The 18,171-nt window shown below is 42.0% G+C and overlaps 1 protein-coding gene across 2 annotated transcripts in view; it reads left to right on the top strand.

The window, feature by feature from the left end:
- The window catches only part of AHCTF1 (AT-hook containing transcription factor 1), a 178,983-nt gene extending 163,514 nt beyond the window's left edge, over positions 1-15,469 (top strand). For both annotated transcript variants that reach the window (XM_053711010.1, XM_053711009.1), the window contains exon 36: positions 14,979-15,469. In XM_053711010.1, the coding sequence (XP_053566985.1) occupies positions 14,979-15,174 (196 nt within the window). In that variant the 3' untranslated portion in view covers positions 15,175-15,469. The remainder of the gene's footprint in view (positions 1-14,978) is intronic.
- Positions 15,470-18,171: the final 2,702 nt, after the last annotated feature.

The raw sequence follows: 18,171 nt of genomic DNA, 5'->3' as shown, positions 1-18,171 counted from the left end.
TTTTGGTAGCTGTTCCTCCAGCTGTTTGTATTAATTGTCATGACAAACTTGTTAATGCAGATAATATTTCCTTTAGTAAAGTACCATTACCTGTTGCAGTTCCATCAACATCTAATGTTCAGAGTGTTCCTGATAATATAAGAGATTTTGTTTGTGAATCCATCAAGAAGGCTATGTCTGTTATTCCTCCTTCTAGTAAACATAAAAAATCTTTTAAAACTTCTCTTTATGCAGATGAATTTTTAAATGAACATCATCATTCTGATTCTAATGACTCTTCTGGTTCAGAGGATTCTGTCTCAGAGGTTGATACTGATAAATCTTCATATTTATTTAAAATGGAATTTATTCGTTCTTTACTTAAAGAAGTACTAATTGCTTTAGAAATTGAGGATTCTGGTCCTCTTGATACTAAATCTAAACGTTTAGATAAGGTCTTTAAATCTCCTGTGGTTATTTCAGAAGTTTTTCCTGTTCCTGGTGCTATTTCTGAAGTAATTTCCAGAGAGTGGAATAATTTGGGTAATTCATTTACTCCTTCAAAACGTTTTAAGCAATTATATCCTGTGCCGTCTGACAGATTAGAATTTTGGGACAAAATCCCTAAAGTTGATGGGGCTATTTCTACCCTTGCTAAACGTACTACTATTCCTACGGCAGATGGTACTTCGTTTAAAGATCCTTTAGATAGGAAAATTGAATCCTTTCTAAGAAAAGCTTATCTGTGTTCAGGTAATCTTCTTAGACCTGCTATATCATTGGCTGATGTTGCTGCAGCTTCAACTTTTTGGTTGGAAACTTTAGCGCAACAAGTAACAGATCATGATTCTCATAATATTATTATTTTTCTTCAACGTGCTAATAATTTTATCTGTGATGCCATTTTTGATATTATCAGAGTTGATGTCAGGTTTATGTCTCTAGCTATTTTAGCTAGAAGAGCTTTATGGCTTAAAACTTGGAATGCTGATATGTCTTCTAAATCAACTCTGCTTTCCCTTTCTTTCCAGGGTAACAAATTATTTGGTTCTCAGTTGGATTCTATTATCTCAACTGTTACTGGTGGGAAAGGAACTTTTTTACCACAGGATAAAAAATCTAAGGGTAAAAACAGGGCTAATAATCGTTTTCGTTCCTTTCGTTTCAACAAAGAACAAAAGCCTGTTCCTTCATCCTCAGGAGCAGTTTCAGTTTGGAAACCATCTCCAGTCTGGAATAAATCTAAGCCTTCTAGAAAAGCAAAGCCAGCTTCTAAGTCCACATGAAGGTGCGGCCCTCATTCCAGCTCAGCTGGTAGGGGGCAGGTTACGTTTTTTCAAAGAAATTTGGATCAATTCTGTTCACAATCTTTGGATTCAGAACATCGTTTCAGAAGGGTACAGAATTGGTTTCAAGATAAGACCTCCTGCAAAGAGATTTTTTCTTTCCCGTGTCCCAGTAAATCCAGTGAAAGCTCAAGCATTTCTGAAATGTGTTTCAGATCTAGAGTTGGCTGGAGTAATTATGCCAGTTCCAGTTCTGGAACAGGGGCTGGGGTTTTATTCGAATCTCTTCATTGTACCAAAGAAGGAGAATTCCTTCAGACCAGTTCTGGATCTAAAAATATTGAATCGTTATGTAAGGATACCAACATTCAAAATGGTAACTGTAAGGACTATCTTGCCTTTTGTTCAGCAAAGGCATTATATGTCCACAATAGATTTACAGGATGCATATCTGCATATTCCGATTCATCCAGATCACTATCAGTTCCTGAGATTCTCTTTTCTGGACAAGCATTACCAATTTGTGGCTCTGCCGTTTGGCCTAGCTACAGCTCCAAGAATTTTTACAAAGGTTCTCGGTGCCCTTCTGTCTGTAATCAGAGAACAGGGTATTGTGGTATTTCCTTATTTGGTCGATATCTTGGTACTTGCTCAGTCTTTACATTTAGCAGAATCTCATACGAATCGACTTGTGTTGTTTCTTCAAGATCATGGTTGGAGGATCAATTCACTAAAAAGTTCATTGATTCCTCAGACAAGGGTAACCTTTCTGGGTTTCCAGATAGATTCAGTGTCCATGACTCTGTCTTTGACAGACAAGAGACGTCTAAAATTGATATCAGCTTGTCGAAACCTTCAGTCACAATCATTCCCTTCGGTAGCCTTATGCATGGAAATTCTAGGTCTTATGACTGCTGCATCGGACGCGATCCCCTTTGCTCGTTTTCCCATGCGACCTCTTCAGCTCTGTATGCTGAATCAATGGTGCAGGGATTACACAAAGATATCTCAATTAATATCTTTAAAACCGATTGTACGACACTCTCTGACGTGGTGGACAGATCACCATCGTTTAATTCAGGGGGCTTCTTTTGTTCTTGGTCTTCCGACCTGGACTGTAATTTCAACAGATGCAAGTCTTACAGGTTGGGGAGCTGTGTGGGGATCTCTGACGGCACAAGGAGTTTGGGAATCTCAGGAGGTGAGATTACCGATCAATATTTTGGAACTCCGTGCAATTTTCAGAGCTCTTCAGTCTTGGCCTCTTCTGAAGAGAGAATCGTTCATTTGTTTTCAGACAGACAATGTCACAACTGTGGCATACATCAATCATCAAGGAGGGACTCGCAGTCCTCTGGCTATGAAAGAAGTATCTCGAATTCTGGTTTGGGCGGAATCCAGCTCCTGTCTAATCTCTGCGGTTCATATCCCAGGTATAGACAATTGGGAAGCGGATTATCTCAGTCGCCAAACGTTGCATCCGGGAGAATGGTCTCTTCACCCAGAGGTATTTCTTCAGATTGTTCAAATGTGGGAACTTCCAGAAATAGATCTGATGGCGTCTCATCTAAACAAGAAACTTCCCAGGTATCTGTCCAGATCCCGGGATCCTCAGGCGGAGGCAGTGGATGCATTATCACTTCCTTGGAAGTATCATCCTGCCTATATCTTTCCGCCTCTAGTTCTTCTTCCAAGAGTAATCTCCAAGTTTCTGAAGGAATGCTAGTTTGTTCTGCTGGTAGCTCCGGCATGGCCTCACAGGTTTTGGTATGCGGATCTTGTCCGGATGGCCTCTTGCCAACCGTGGACTCTTCCGTTAAGACAAGACCTTCTGTCGCAAGGTCCTTTTTTCCATCAGGATCTCAAATCCTTAAATTTAAAGGTATGGAGATTGAACGCTTGATTCTTGGTCAAAGAGGTTTCTCTGACTCTGTGATTAATACTATGTTACAGGCTCGTAAATCTGTATCTAGAGAGATATATTATAGAGTCTGGAAGACTTATATTTCTTGGTGTCTTTCTCATCATTTTTCTTGGCATTCTTTTAGAATACCGAGAATTTTACAGTTTCTTCAGGATGGTTTAGATAAAGGTTTGTCCGCAAGTTCCTTGAAAGGACAAATCTCTGCTCTTTCTGTTCTTTTTCACAGAAAGATTGCTAATCTTCCTGATATTCATTGTTTTGTACAAGCTTTGGTTCGTATAAAACCTGTCATTAAGTCAATTTCTCCTCCTTGGAGTTTGAATTTGGTTCTGGGGGCTCTTCAAGCTCCTCCTTTTGAACCCATGCATTCATTGGACATTAAATTTCTTTCTTGGAAAGTTTTGTTCCTTTTGGCGATCTCTTCTGCCAGAAGAGTCTCTGAATTATCTGCTCTTTCTTGTGAGTCTCCTTTTCTGATTTTTCATCAGGATAAGGCGGTGTTGCGAACTTCTTTTCAATTTTTACCTAAGGTTGTGAATTCCAACAACATTAGTAGAGAAATTGTGGTTCCTTCATTATGTCCTAATCCTAAGAATTCTAAGGAGAAATCGTTGCATTCTTTGGATGTTGTTAGAGCTTTGAAATATTATGTTGAAGCTACTAAGTCTTTCCGAAAGACTTCTAGTCTATTTGTTATCTTTTCCGGTTCTAGAAAAGGCCAGAAAGCTTCTGCCATTTCTTTGGCATCTTGGTTGAAATCTTTAATTCATCATACCTATGTCGAGTCGGGTAAAATTCCGCCTCAACGGATTACAGCTCATTCTACTAGGTCAGTTTCTACTTCCTGGGCGTTTAGGAATGAAGCTTCGGTTGATCAGATTTGCAAAGCAGCAACTTGGTCCTCTTTGCATACTTTTACTAAATTCTACCATTTTGATGTGTTTTCTTCTTCTGAAGCAGTTTTTGGTAGAAAAGTACTTCAGGCAGCGGTTTTAGTTTGAATCTTCTGCTTATGTTTTCATTAAACTTTATTTTGGGTGTGGATTATTTTCAGCAGGAATTGGCTGTCTTTATTTTATCCCTCCCTCTCTAGTGACTCTTGCGTGGAAAGATCCACATCTTGGGTAGTCATTATCCCATACGTCACTAGCTCATGGACTCTTGCTAATTACATGAAAGAAAACATAATTTATGTAAGAACTTACCTGATAAATTCATTTCTTTCATATTAGCAAGAGTCCATGAGGCCCACCCTTTTTTGTGGTGGTTATGATTTTTTTGTATAAAGCACAATTATTCCAATTCCTTATTTTATATGCTTTCGCACTTTTTTCTTATCACCCCACTTCTTGGCTATTCGTTAAACTGAATTGTGGGTGTGGTGAGGGGTGTATTTATAGGCATTTTGAGGTTTGGGAAACTTTGCCCCTCCTGGTAGGAATGTATATCCCATACGTCACTAGCTCATGGACTCTTGCTAATATGAAAGAAATGAATTTATCAGGTAAGTTCTTACATAAATAATGTTTTTTAGTTTTCTTCAATCAAGAATTTTTTATTTTAAATGGTACCGGTGAGTATTATTTTCCTCAGGCAGCATATAGAAGAAGATTTCTGCCTGGAGGTGGATGATTTTAGCAGATGTCACTAAGATCCATGTGGGTTCCCACAGAATGGCTGAGGAGTACTAGAGAATTTTCAGTGTGGGGAACGTTTTCATGCTACAAGCATTGAGGTATGTTCAGTCATTTACTTCTGAAGAGACTGTGATATTTCAGAACCGGCTGACATAGTTCCCAAAGAGGGAAGGGGTAAGCAGTAAACCTATAGACATAAGAAGGGGTATTACTGAAATCCTGTGTATTTAATTTTTATCAGGGCTAAATGCAGCAAGCAATTATGGCAGCATGGTTTAGACACTGGGGCAGCATAACGGTTTTTATTGCAAAACGGTTCAATATAACTGGTGTTTGTACATTGTGCTGGGGGTTCACATAGCTATAATCATACAATTTAGGAATGCTTATCCACATGGCTAGTTCTATACCGCTTTGCATGAGGTTGTTTAGGCTGAGAGTACATCGCATATGATGGGCGGGGCCTATTTTTCGCACCTCAGATGCGCAGTTGATTTTGTCAAGAAGGCCGCAAACTTCAGCTTCGGTTGGGCCCAAACTGAGAGATTGTCTACCGGAGTCTTATTGAGACGTTTGTCAGATCCCTGAGGGCAGGTAGGCGCCACAGCAGAGCTGTGGCGAAGTGCAGGGGGTTGTCTACGTTTTTTTCATAACGGTTTTGTGTTACATTGCTCATTTAGAGGGTTAATTTGCCCCTTGCTTGTGGTGCAATATCGGAAAGGTATACGTTAAAATTAAAAGTTTGTTAACATTTTTAAGCAGATTTGGAAAAATTGTGCACTTTTTTATTTCTTAAAGGCGCAGTACTTGTTTTTTCAAACATTTGTTTTCTTCAATAAATAAAGTGTTTCACGACTTTTGTGGTTATTACTAGCCTGTTCAACATGTCTGACAATGAGGAAAGTCAATGCTCTATGTGTTTAGAAGCCATTGTGGAACCCCCTCTTACATTGTGTCCTCCTTGTACTGAAAGGGCCTTACATTGCAAAGAACATATTTTAGATGATAAAAGTATGTCTAAGGATGATTCTCAGTCTGAAGAGAATCAGGTTATGCCATCCAATTCTCCCCAAGTGTCACAACCTTTAACGCCCACTCAAGCGACGCCAAGTACTTCTAGTGCGTCTAATTCTTTTACTCTGCAAGATATGGCTGCAGTTATGTCTATTACCCTTACAGAGGTATTATCTAAACTGCCTGTTTTACAGGGTAAATGCAGTAGGTCAGGTATTAAGGTAAATACTGAACCCTCTGATGCTTTATTGGCCATTTCCGATGTACCCTCACAGTGCTCTGATTTGGGGGTCGGGGAATTGCTGTCTGAGGGAGAACTTTCAGACTCAGGAAATGTGTTGCCTCAGACAGATTCGGACGTGATGTCCTTTAAATTTAGGCTTGAACACCTCCGCCTGTTACTCTGGGAGGTTTTAGCGACTCTGGATGATTGTGACCCTATTGTGATACCACCAGAGAAATTGTGTAAGATGGACAAATATCTAGAGGTGCCTACTTACACTGATGTTTTTCCAGTCCCTAAAAGAATTTCGGACATTGTTACAAAGGAATGGGATAGACCAGGTATTCCGTTCTCTCCCCCTCCTAATTTTAAGAAAATGTTTCCCATATCTGACACCATTCGGGATTCTTGGCAAACGGTCCCTAAAGTGGAGGGAGCTATTTCTACCCTGGCTAAGCGTACAACTATACCTATTGAGGACAGTTGTGCTTTCAAAGATCCTATGGATAAAAAGTTAGAGGGTCTTCTAAAGAAATTGTTTATTCATCAGGGTTTTCTTTTACAACCTATAGCTTGCATTGTTCCAGTTACTACTGCAGCAGCTTTTTGGTTTGATGCTCTAGAAGAGTCTCTTAAGGTTGAGACCCCATTAGACGACATTTTGGATATAATTAAGGCTCTCAAGCTAGCTAATTCTTTTATTACCGATGCCGCTTTTCAAATGGCTAAATTAGCGGCGAAAAATGCAGGTTTTGCCATTTTAGCGCGTAGAGCGTTATGGCTCAAATCTTGGTCTGCTGATGTGTCATCAAAATCTAAGCTTTTAGCTATTCCTTTTAAAGGTAAGACCCTATTTGGGCCTGAATTGAAGGAAATCATTTCTGACATTACTGGAGGTAAAGGTCATTCCCTGCCTCAGGATAAGACTGTGAAGATGAGGGGTAAACAAAATAATTTTCGTTCCTTTCGAAACTTTAAAGGAGGACCCTCTGCTTCCTCTTCCGCCACAAAGCAGGAAGGGAATTTTGCTCAATCCAAGTCAGTCTGGAGACCTAACCAGGCCTGGAATAAAGGTAAACAAGCCAAGAAGCCCACTGCTTGCTACCAAGACAGCATGAAGGGGCAGCCCCCGATCCGGGACCGGATTTAGTAGGGGGCAGACTTTTTCTCTTTGCTCAGGCTTGGGCAAGGGATGTTCAGGATCCCTGGGCATTGGAAATTGTGACCCAGGGGTATCAGCTGGAATTTAAGGAATTTCTCCCAAGAGGGAGATTTCATCTTTCACGTTTGTCTGTAGACCAGACAAAAAGAGAGGCGTTCTTACGCTGTGTAAAAGACCTCTATACCATGGGAGTAATTTGCCCAGTTCCAAAACTAGGACAGGGGTTTTATTCAAATCTGTTTGTGGTTCCCTAAAAAGAGGGAACTTTCAGACCAATTTTAGATCTCAAATGCCTAAACAAATTTCTCAGAGTCCCATCGTTCAAGAAGGAGACTATACGAACAATTTTGCCAATGATCCAGGAGGGTCAATATATGACCACCGTGGACCTAAAGGATGCGTATCTTCACATTCCTATCCACAAGGATCATCATCAGTTTCTAAGGTTTGCCTTTCTGGACGAACGCTATCAGTTTGTGGCCCTTCCTTTCGGGTTGGCCACAGCTCCCAGAATCTTCACAAAGGTGCTAGGGTCCCTTCTGGCGGTTTTCATGCCGGGGGGCATAGCAGTGGCTCCCTATCTGGACGATATTTTGATCCAGGCGTCAACTTATCTGACCACATCTCACGCGGACATCGTGTTGGCATTTCTAAGAACTCACGGTTGGAAAGTGAATATAGAAAAGAGTTCACTAGTTCCACTAACAAGAGTTCCATTCTTGGGAACTCTGATAGACTCTGTAGACATGAAAATATTTCTGACGGAGGTCAGAAAGTCAAAGTTTCTAAATACTTGCCGAGCACTTCAGTCCATTCCTCGGCCATCAGTGGCTCAGTGTATGGAGGTCATTGGATTAATGGTAGCGGCAATGGGCATCGTTCCATTTGCTCGCTTTCATCTCAGACCACTGCAGCTGTGCATGCTCAGACAGTGGAATGGGGATTATGCGAATTTATCTCCTCAGATAAATCTGGATCAAGAGACCAGAGACTCTCTTCTTTGGTGGTTGTCACAGGATCATCTGTCCCAGGGAATGTGCTGCTGCAGGCCAGCATGGGTAATAGTGACGATGGACGCCAACCTCTTGGGCTGGGGTGCAGTCTGGAATTCCCTGAAGGCTCAGGGTGTTTGGACTCAGGAGGAGTCTCTACTACCAATCAATATTCTGGAACTGAGAGCAATATTCAACACGCTTCAGGCGTGGCCTCAGTTGGCTTTGGCCAAATTCATAAGATTCCAGTCGGACAATATCACGACTGTAGCATATATCAATCATCAAGGGGGAACAAGGAGTTCTCTAGCGATGATAGAGGTTTCAAAGATAATCCGATGGGCGGAGGCTCACTCTTGCCATCTATCAGCAATCTATATCCCAGGAGTAGAGAACTGGGAAGCGGATTTTCTAAGTCGTCAGACTTTTCATCTGGGGGAGTGGGAACTCCATCCGTAGGTGTTCGCATCATTGATTCGTCAATGGGGCACACCGGAATTGGATCTGATGGCATCTCGTCAGAATGCCAAACTTCCTCGTTACGGATCCAGGTCAAGGGATCCCCAAGCTGTACTGATAGATGCTCTAGCAGTGCCTTGGTCGTTCAACCTGGCTTATGTGTTTCCACCATTTCCTCTCCTGCCTCTTGTGATTGCTAGAATCAAACAGGAGAAAGCTTTGGTAATCCTAATAGCGCCTGCATGGCCACGCAGGACTTGGTATGCGGAGCTAGTGGACATGTCCTCTCTTCCACCGTGGAAACTTCCATTGAGACAGGACCTTCTCATTCAAGGTCCGTTCCAACATCCAAATCTAAATTCTCTGCAGCTGACTGCCTGGAGATTGAACACTTGATTTTATCTAAGCAGGGATTCTCTGAGTCGGTCATTGATACTTTGATTCAGGCTCGCAAGCCTGTCACGAAAAAGATTTATCATAAGATATGGCGTAAATATCTTTATTGGTGCGAATCCAAGGGCTACTCATGGAGTAGGGTTAGGATTCCTAGGATTTTGTCCTTTCTCCAAGAAGGATTGGAGAAGGGATTATCAGCTAGTTCCTTAAAGGGACAAATTTCTGCTTTGTCAATTTTACTACACAAGCATTTGGCGGATGTCCCAGACGTTCAGTCTTTTTGTCAGGCTTTAATCAGAATCAAGCCTGTGTTTAAACCTATTGCTCCGCCATGGAGTTTGAATTTAGTTCTCAATGTTCTTCAAGGGTTTCCGTTTGAACCCATGCATTCCATAGATATTTAGCTTTTATCTTGGAAAGTTTTGTTTTTAGTTGCTATCTCTTCTGCTAGAAGAGTTTCTGAGCTTTTTGCTTTACAATGTGATTCGCCTTATCTTATATTCCATTCTGATAAGGTGGTTTTGCGTACTAAACCTGGATTCCTTTCTAAGGTTGTTTCAAATAAGAATATTAATCAGGAAATTGTTGTTCCTTCTTTGTGTCCTAATCCTTCTTCTAAGAAGGAACGTCTGTTACATAACTTGGACGTGGTTCGGGCTTTGAAGTTTTACTTACAAGCGACCAAGGATTTCCGTCAAACATCTTCTCTATTCGTTGTTTATTCTGGAAGACGTAGGGGTCAAAAAGCTACGGCTACCTCTTTCTTTTTGGCATTTTGGCATTTTCAGCCCCCTGAAAAAGTTACGGCTCATTCTACTAGAGCTGTGGCTTCCACATGGGCTTTTAAAAACGATGCTTCTGTTGTACAGATTTGTAAGGCTGCGACTTGGTCCTCCCTTCATACTTTTTCCAAATTTTACAAATTTGATACTTTTGCTTCTTCTGAGGCTATTTTTGGGAGAAAAGTTCTTCAAGCAGTGGTGCCTTCCGTTTAGGTATCTGTCTTGTCCCTCCCGTTCATCCGTGTCCTGTTGCTTTGGTATTGTATCCCACAAGTAAGGATAAATCAGTGGACTCGTATCTAGTAGAAAAAAAGGAAATTTATGCTTACCTGATTGATTTCTTCTACGATACGACAAGTCCACGGCCCTCCCTGTCATTTTAAGACAGATTATATTTTATTTCAAAATTTCAGTCACCTCTGCACGTTTTAGCTTTTCTTTTCTCTTCCTATACCTTCGGTCGAATGACTGGTGGTGGAGAGAAGGGAGGAGCTATATATATACAGCTCTGCTGTGGTGCTCTTTGCCACTTCCTGTTAGCAGGAGGATAATATCCCACAAGTAAGGATGAATCCGTGGACTCGTCGTATCGTAGAAGAAATCAGTTTATCAGGTAAGCATAAATTTCCTTTTTATACATGTATGATAACACAAGAAGACAGGGTCACAGTGTGACTCCTTTTATTTGTATAGAATCCAGGGTTAATATCTCCTTAGGGGGATTATTGAACAGGGGAGAATAATCTAATATGTTTGGTTTTATGCTGCTTTTTGTGAGATGTTATGAGCTCATAGGCTGTTTTGGAATATACAGGTTTCACTTTGAGAGCCATGCAGCTTACAAGCTTGGTGCGCTTTCTCATAGCAGGGACGGTCCTTCATTGTTCACCATGTGATTAATTCCCTTTTTCCTGACCGGGTGTCTATTAGAGAAGAGTCATAAATCTCTGTACTGTCTGGGTCATAGGAGGTAGTGAGTGCCCCAGCCTTTGGGGTATAAGGATGCTGTTTTATTTGAATAAAATAAGATGTTTTATTTCTCTAGTTCTCTGATTATTGCACTAGCGATGGAGGATTCTGTTACTTTAGAGGGCACTCCCTCTATTCCTAATGAGTAATTCCTGTTTATATGGTGAGGTGGCCTTAGTTCTACCCTCTCAATTATGTTCCATATGCCTTGATAATGTGATAATATCAAACATTTGAGACCACGGAGCCGTCCACCTCTGAGGAGTTGTCGTCCAGTGAGGTGCGTACCCTACATTTGTATATCTCTACACATGCAGTTTTCCCGTAGCATTGCTGATCCTCCATCTGGAGGGGGACTTTTTTCACCAGACGTTACTGCGCAGTTCAGACAGCGTTGTTTGCAGCCTTTAATGCTTTACCTCCCCCTGCTAAGCGTAAGCTAAAGGTCACATATTACACTCCTTCCCAAAGCACATCAGATAATTTATTGGATTTAACTGAGGGTTACCGAAGGATGAAATTCTTACTGAGACTTCAGAGTATGAACATTCTGGGTCGGAGTCTGCTGCCTCTAAACCTCCGGCTGCGGAGGAACCAGACTTTAGTTTAGGAATTTGCGCTTTCTTCTAAAGGAAGTTTTTGGCAAATTCAGAGGTTCCAGAGGCCAAATTGCCTGATGAACCTTTAATTCCTAAATTGGTTAGTTTGACAGGGTGGTACCTTATCCTTCCCTGCTCCTGTTAGATGGCGAACATTATAATGAATGGGACAGGATTGGATTCCTTTTCCCTCTCTTCTCCCTTTTAACAAATTGTCCCCGGTCCTGGACTATCAATGGAGTTGTGAGGTTCCATCCATAAATGGGATTTCGTTATCTTCACCCTTGCTAAACGTACTACGTTCAAGGATAGTTCTTCGTTTGAAGAGCCCATGGATAAAAGATGGAAACTGTTAAGAAAGATGTTTCAACATACGGATTTGTTTCAACCGGCGGCGGCTGTTGCTGTTACTGGAGAAAGTACCTTCTGGTGTGACTCATAGGATTCGATCGGAGTGGAGGGTCCCCTCGACGTTACTCAGAAAAGATTTACGGCCTTGAGGGTTGTTAATTCTTTTATCTGTACTGCTATTAGGCAGTTTATTCGCTTGAATGCCATCGCTTCAGCTTTTTATGTTCAGGCCGTCGGGCTCTGGCTGAAGTCATGGTCTGCGGATATGACTTCTATATCTAAACTTCTTTCCTCCCTTTAAGGGAATGATTTTGTCTGGTCCAGGCCTGGACTCAATTATCTCCACGGTCACAGGGGGCAAGGATGCCCTCCTACCACAAGAGTATATGAACTAATCTAAGGGACGATTTTCGTTCTGATGAAGCCCATGTCAGCAGTCCGCCGCTAAGCCAGAGCAAACCAAGAGCTCTTGGAAGCCGGCTCAGTCCTGGAATAAATCCGAGCAGAGCAAGAAGCCCGCTGTGTCTATGCCGGCATGAATTGTGCGGTCCCCGGTTCTCTTCTGGATCATATAGGGGGCAGTATGTCGCTCTTTTTAGTCGCTTGGTTCAGGAAAGTGCAGGATCATTGGGTCCTAGAGGTCATAGCTCAGGGTTACAAGATGGGTTTTAAGTCTCAGCCACCCAAGGGCAGATTCCTCCTGTCTTCCTGACCAGAAAGGAGGGAAACCCTTTTGGGGTGTGTACGGGATCTGTCCTCTAGGAGTTATTGTCCCGGTTCCTATCGCAGTGAGAGGTTTGGGATACTATTCAAACCTTTCGTGGTCCCTAAGAAGGAGGGAACTTCCATCAGATTGTTAACCTAAAGTGCTTAAGCAGGTTTTTAAATGTCCTCTCATTTAAGATGGAGACTATAATGTTCATTCTTCCCCTCGTTTAAGTGGGGTAGTTCATGACCACGATAAATCTGAAGGATGCTCCCTTCAGGTACCAATCAAGGTTTGCATTCCTGGACCAGCACTTCCAGGTTATGGCCCTTCCGTTTGGTCTAGCTAAAGAAATTCTTCAATGAGTGGACTATTCGGAATATCTCCTCGGTCTTCTTCGATCCCATGGAAGGCAGTACCAGGGTAGAATTCTCGGGTACTATAATAGTCTCCATAGATATGAGAATATTTCTAACAGACCAGAGACGTTGCAAGCTAGCTTCAACATGTCTTGCCCTCCAGATCTCCTTAAGGCCATCTGTGGCTCGGTGTATGGAGGTGATTGGTCTCATGCTGTCCAGCTTGGACATAATTTCCTTTGCCAGGTTTCACCTCAGACTGTTGCAACTGCGCATGCTGAACTAGTGGAACGACGATCATTCAGATCTGTCTCAACAGATTCCTCTGGACAACCAATCGGGAGAATCGTTCTATTGGTGGTTTTGTCCGGAGCACTTGTCCTGAGGGACGTCCGTCTCAAGACCATCTTGTGTGATTCTGACTACGGTTGCGAGTCTGTCAGGATGGGGAGCTGTTTGGGGTGCCAGTAATGCACAGGGCCTCTGGTCTCAGGAGGTAAAGCTCCCTCCTGATCTCATTTTGGATCTTCGGGCAATATACAATGCTCTGAAGGTTTGGTCTCTGCTGGGTTCGTCCCAGTTAATCAGATTCCAATCAGACAATATATCCTCGGTGGCTTACATCAACCATCAGGGGGGAACGAGAAGCTCCCTAGTTATGAGGGAAGTATCTCGGATTCTGGTGTGTGGGAGACCCACATTTGTTCGCTGTCAGCGATCTACATTCCGGGTGTGGACAACTGGGAAGTGGATTTCCTCAGCAGACAATCCTTCCATCCGGGAGAATGGTCTGTCCATCCCAAGTGTTTGCAGAGATTTGCAAGAGGAAAATCTTATAACGTCTCAATACCAAGCTACCCAGATATGGGTCGAGGTACAGGGATCCTCAGGCAGCGCTAACAGATGCATTAGCGGTGCCTTGGAGGTTCAATCTAATTTATCCTCCGTGGAAGTTGCCTTGTCGCAGGGATCTGCTAATTAAGGTCTCTTTGTTCATCAATGTCTAGATTCTCTGAGGCTGACTGAGTGGAGATTGAACGCTTAGTCCTAGCCAAGAGAAGGTTTTCTGAGTTATTTTTACTCTCATTCAAGCTTGTAAGCTGGTTGCTTGTCACATCTGTTATAAGGTGTGGAGGACCTACTTATTCTGTTCTCCAGGATGAACTGGAGAAGGGCTTTTCTGCAAGTCCCCTGATGGGACAGTTTTTCCAGGAAGCGTAGGGGTCAGAGGGCCTCTTCGACTTCCTTATCTTTTTGTCTGAGGAGTGTCATCCGTTTAGCATAGAGACGGCGGGACATAAGCCTCCTCTGAGGATTACAGCTCATTCTACGAGAGCAGTGGTTTCCTCTTGGGCCTTCAAAAATGAGGCCTCTATGGATCAGATTTGTAAGGCGGCTACCTGGTTCTCCTTACATACTTTTTCCAAAATTTTACAAGTTTGGTGTTTTTGCATCTGCTGAAGCAGCCTTCGGGAGAAAGGTTTTGCAGGCTGTGGTGCCCTCAGATTAGGGTCCTCCTCTCTCTTTTCCCTCCCGTTAGCATTCTGTGTACTCTAGAGCTTGGGTATATGTTTCCCACAAGTAAGGAATGTAGCTGTGGACTCTTCCCATATTAAGATGGAAAACATAAATTATGCTTACCTGATAATTTCATTTCCATCTGTATGGGAAGAGTCCACAGCTCCTGCCCGTGTTCTCCAATGGGCAGCCCTAAATTTGACATTTTTTCTTCTGGCACCTTTTTCACCCTGATATTTCTCCTACTGTTCCTTGTTCCCTCGGCAGAATGACTGGGATTATGAGGAAGTGGGGGAGGTATTTAAGCCTTTGGCTGGGGTGTCTTTGCCTCCTCCTGGTGGCCAGGTTCAGTATTTCCCACAAGTAAGGAATGCAGCTGTGAACTCTTCCCATACAGATGGAAATGAAATTATCAGGTAAGCATAATTTATGTTTTTGAGTGCTATGAAAGTTTAGACCAAATTAATTGTTAAATATAGCATTTTAATCAGAAAATGTAATTCATATGGGCATGATTTTATGTATTTTCTGGAAAATGCTAGTTTTAAAATCTTTCGATTTTTTTTTTTTTTTTTGGGGTTCCACAGAATGGAACTGTAATGTGTGTTTTATTTCTTTGTAGATCAACAGAAAAGACCTCTTCCTCGCCACCACCTGTGGAAATCCAACTTCTTTCTCCTCCAGAAAGCCCAGGAGATGTTGCAACTACAAAGACCACTTCTTCAGAATTAAAAATATCAGAAAAAAATCCACTGAGAAGGAATAGAAGAAGAATAATTAACATATCAAAACCAGTCACACGCCGGAATTTTAGATGATTCTTTTAATGTTTATGCACCTCAATTTGTAATGTTTAAAGAACTGAATGGGATATTGAAAAAATGGATTTAGGAAAGAATAATTTATATAAATTATTGTAAATTTTCTTAGTGTCAGAAATTTTAAATCTGACTCCATGCGACTTGTAATTATCTTCCCTGACAGTTTTTCTATTTTGTATTAAAAATTCATACGTTTATAAAATATGTAACTATGGCTCTCAAGAATGTTAAATAAAAAGAACCCTTTGCAATATTTTATTTTTTAAAGAAATAAAATTTATTGGCAAGCCAAGTTTATTGTAAAGTTTCTTCTGATTGTAATTTATTTTAGTGATTTGAAAGGTATGTTTGAGGTGTGGGAAATCCCCTCTTCACCACTAGGAAACAGCAAGGATCCGAATGCATATATTTACTGCCTGTCACTGCGATCACGTGACTTCAATGGCGCTAATTGGCTCCTGGGGGACTGCCTGCATTGCAAGGCAAGTCCCCTCCATCGGATTTAAGCGTGTAAATTATACGGGGTGAGGAGTGGGGCCACAAAAGTTGCTCTATCTGAATCATGAAAGTTTAATTTTTGACTTTACTATCCCTTTAAATAGACAGTGTACTGTAACATTTTCTCCCTTTTTTTAAAGGGACATGAAACCCATTTCTTTCTAAGGTAGGGAGAGTCCACAAAATTAATTCATTACGGTTTGGAAATTCAACACCTGGCCACCAGGAGGAGGAAAAGACACCTGACCCAAAGCTATAAGTATCCTCACTTCACCCACTCCCCCAGTCATTCTTTGCCTTAGTCTACTATAGGAGGTAGGCAGAGAGCGTGCGAAGATGTTTAGTTTTAAGTCCTTTAGTGGGTAGTTTCCATGTAGCCATGTAATCCTCTTAGTGAGAGTTGTGGTGAAAGTTAGCCACTGGATGTCGCAGGGAATCTTCTCTGTCCTCCTTCCAGTAAAAGCCTGCTAACACCCCCTTTGGCAACCAGTGTAGGCATAAACTGCTTTCCTTTATTCCTCAGGTCTCTGTCAAGATGTGGATTGTCCAGTCAGACCTGGAAGTGCTGTGACTGCTCCACAGCAACAACCGTGGCGGGCAAGTCCTTTTGTTTTTCTTATCAGGGCAGAACACAAGGTCACAGTGTGGCACTATTTTACCTCAGAGGGTTTGGGGACTCAGTTATATCCCTTTCTGGGATATCCTTTTAATGAGCAGACAGATCAACTTTATTGTGGGCAGTGGCAGAGCCAGGGACATGAACCACACACATAAAGGAAGATGACAGCACAACTGAACCAAAACTAGATAACGCTGTCTATAGGGCTAACCACTCCGGTGACCTAGTAGGTGTTTGCTAACTTTATTTTCTTTTGCAAGATGTACTGAGTCCACGGATTCATCCTAACTTGTGGGATATTGTCCTTCCTGACAGGAAGTAGCAAAGAGAGCACCACAGCAGAGCTGTCTATATAGCTCCCCCCTTAACTCCACCCCCCAGTCATTCTCTTTACTGGCTCTAAGCAGAAAGGGTAAAGAGAAGAGGTGTTAAACTGTTAGTTTTTTATTTTATCTTCAATCAAGTGTTTGTTTTTAAATGGTACCGGTGTTGTACTATTTACTCTCAGGCAGGACATAGATGAAGATTTCTGCCTGGAGGATGATGATCTTAGCATTTGTAACTAAGGTCCACTGCTGTTCCCACAGAAGCTGAGGAGTACAGGAAAACTTCAGTGTGAGGAACGGTTCTTGCTATACAGCAATGAGGTATGTTCAGTCATTTTTCTGCAGGGACTGTGTTAACTCAGAAAGACTGACAGTATCCCCTTTAGGGGAAGGGTAAGCAGTAATCCTAGTGTTTAAGAGGTTTTACTAGCTTGCATAAAGGGCTTATTTGGTTTTTTGGGCACTCAGTTTGTATGAGAGATTGGGACACATTTGGGTGTTCTGGGAGTAACGTTTTTTTATTGACGGGACATTGCATGAGGGTTCATTTGGCTTATTTGGGGTTGTTATAACCCACATGGCTTTCAGACGAGGTTTGTTGGATTTGTGTAGGCCCCAGCCACATCGAGTGTGGTGGGCGGGGCCTATTTTCGCGCCACTGTTGCGCATTTAGTTATACTGTCAAGCAGCAAGCAACTTCTCCTGAGGTCCTGATATTCTCCTGAGGGCCTAATCGAAGCTTTAACATCATTTTATCATTCCCTAAGGGCAGGTAGGGCCACAGCAGAGCTGTGGCAAGGTGCTAATAGGTGTTTAAAACGGTTTTAGACATTTTTCAATCCGGTTTTGTCAATTAGGGGTTAATTGCTTATTTACTTGTGGTGCAATCCTCCTAAAGCTTAGTAGGTACACTGTTAAAATTTCTGAAAATTTGAAGCTATTTTAACCTGTTTTGCAGTTTGTGTATGCCTTTTTTTCTCTTAAAGGCACAGTACCGTTTTTGCAAATTTCATTAAATAAAGTGTTTTCCAAGCTTGCTTGTCTCATTACTAGCCTGTTAAACATGTCTGACATTGAGGAAACTCATTGCTCAATTTGTTTAGAAGCCATTGTGGAACCCCCTCTTAGAATGTGTCCCACTTGTACTGATATGTCTATAAATTGCAAACGGCATATTTTGACTTATAAGAGTTTGGCATTGGATGATTCTCAGACAGAAGGAAATCAGGTTTTGCCATCTAGTTCTCCCCAAGTGTCTCAACCAGTAACGCCCGCACAAGCGACGCCAAGTACTTCTAGTGCGTCTAATTCTTTCACCTTGCAAGATATGGCCTCAGTTATGAATACTACCCTCACAGAGGTTTTATCTAAACTGCCAGGGTTGCAAGGGAAGCGCAGTAGCTCTGGGTTAAGAACACATGCTGAGCCTTCTGACGCTTTAGTAGCCGTATCCGATATTCCCTCACAATGTTCTGAGGTAGGGATTAGGGATTTGCTGTCTGAGGGAGAGATTTCTGATTCAGGAAGGATATTCACTCAGACAGATTCAGA

This window comes from Bombina bombina, chromosome 4 (genome assembly GCF_027579735.1).
Source record: "Bombina bombina isolate aBomBom1 chromosome 4, aBomBom1.pri, whole genome shotgun sequence".
NCBI lineage: Eukaryota > Metazoa > Chordata > Amphibia > Anura > Bombinatoridae > Bombina > Bombina bombina.
The sequence above is the reverse complement of the archived record's forward strand: the minus strand, read 5'-3'. Positions and strand labels throughout refer to the sequence as shown.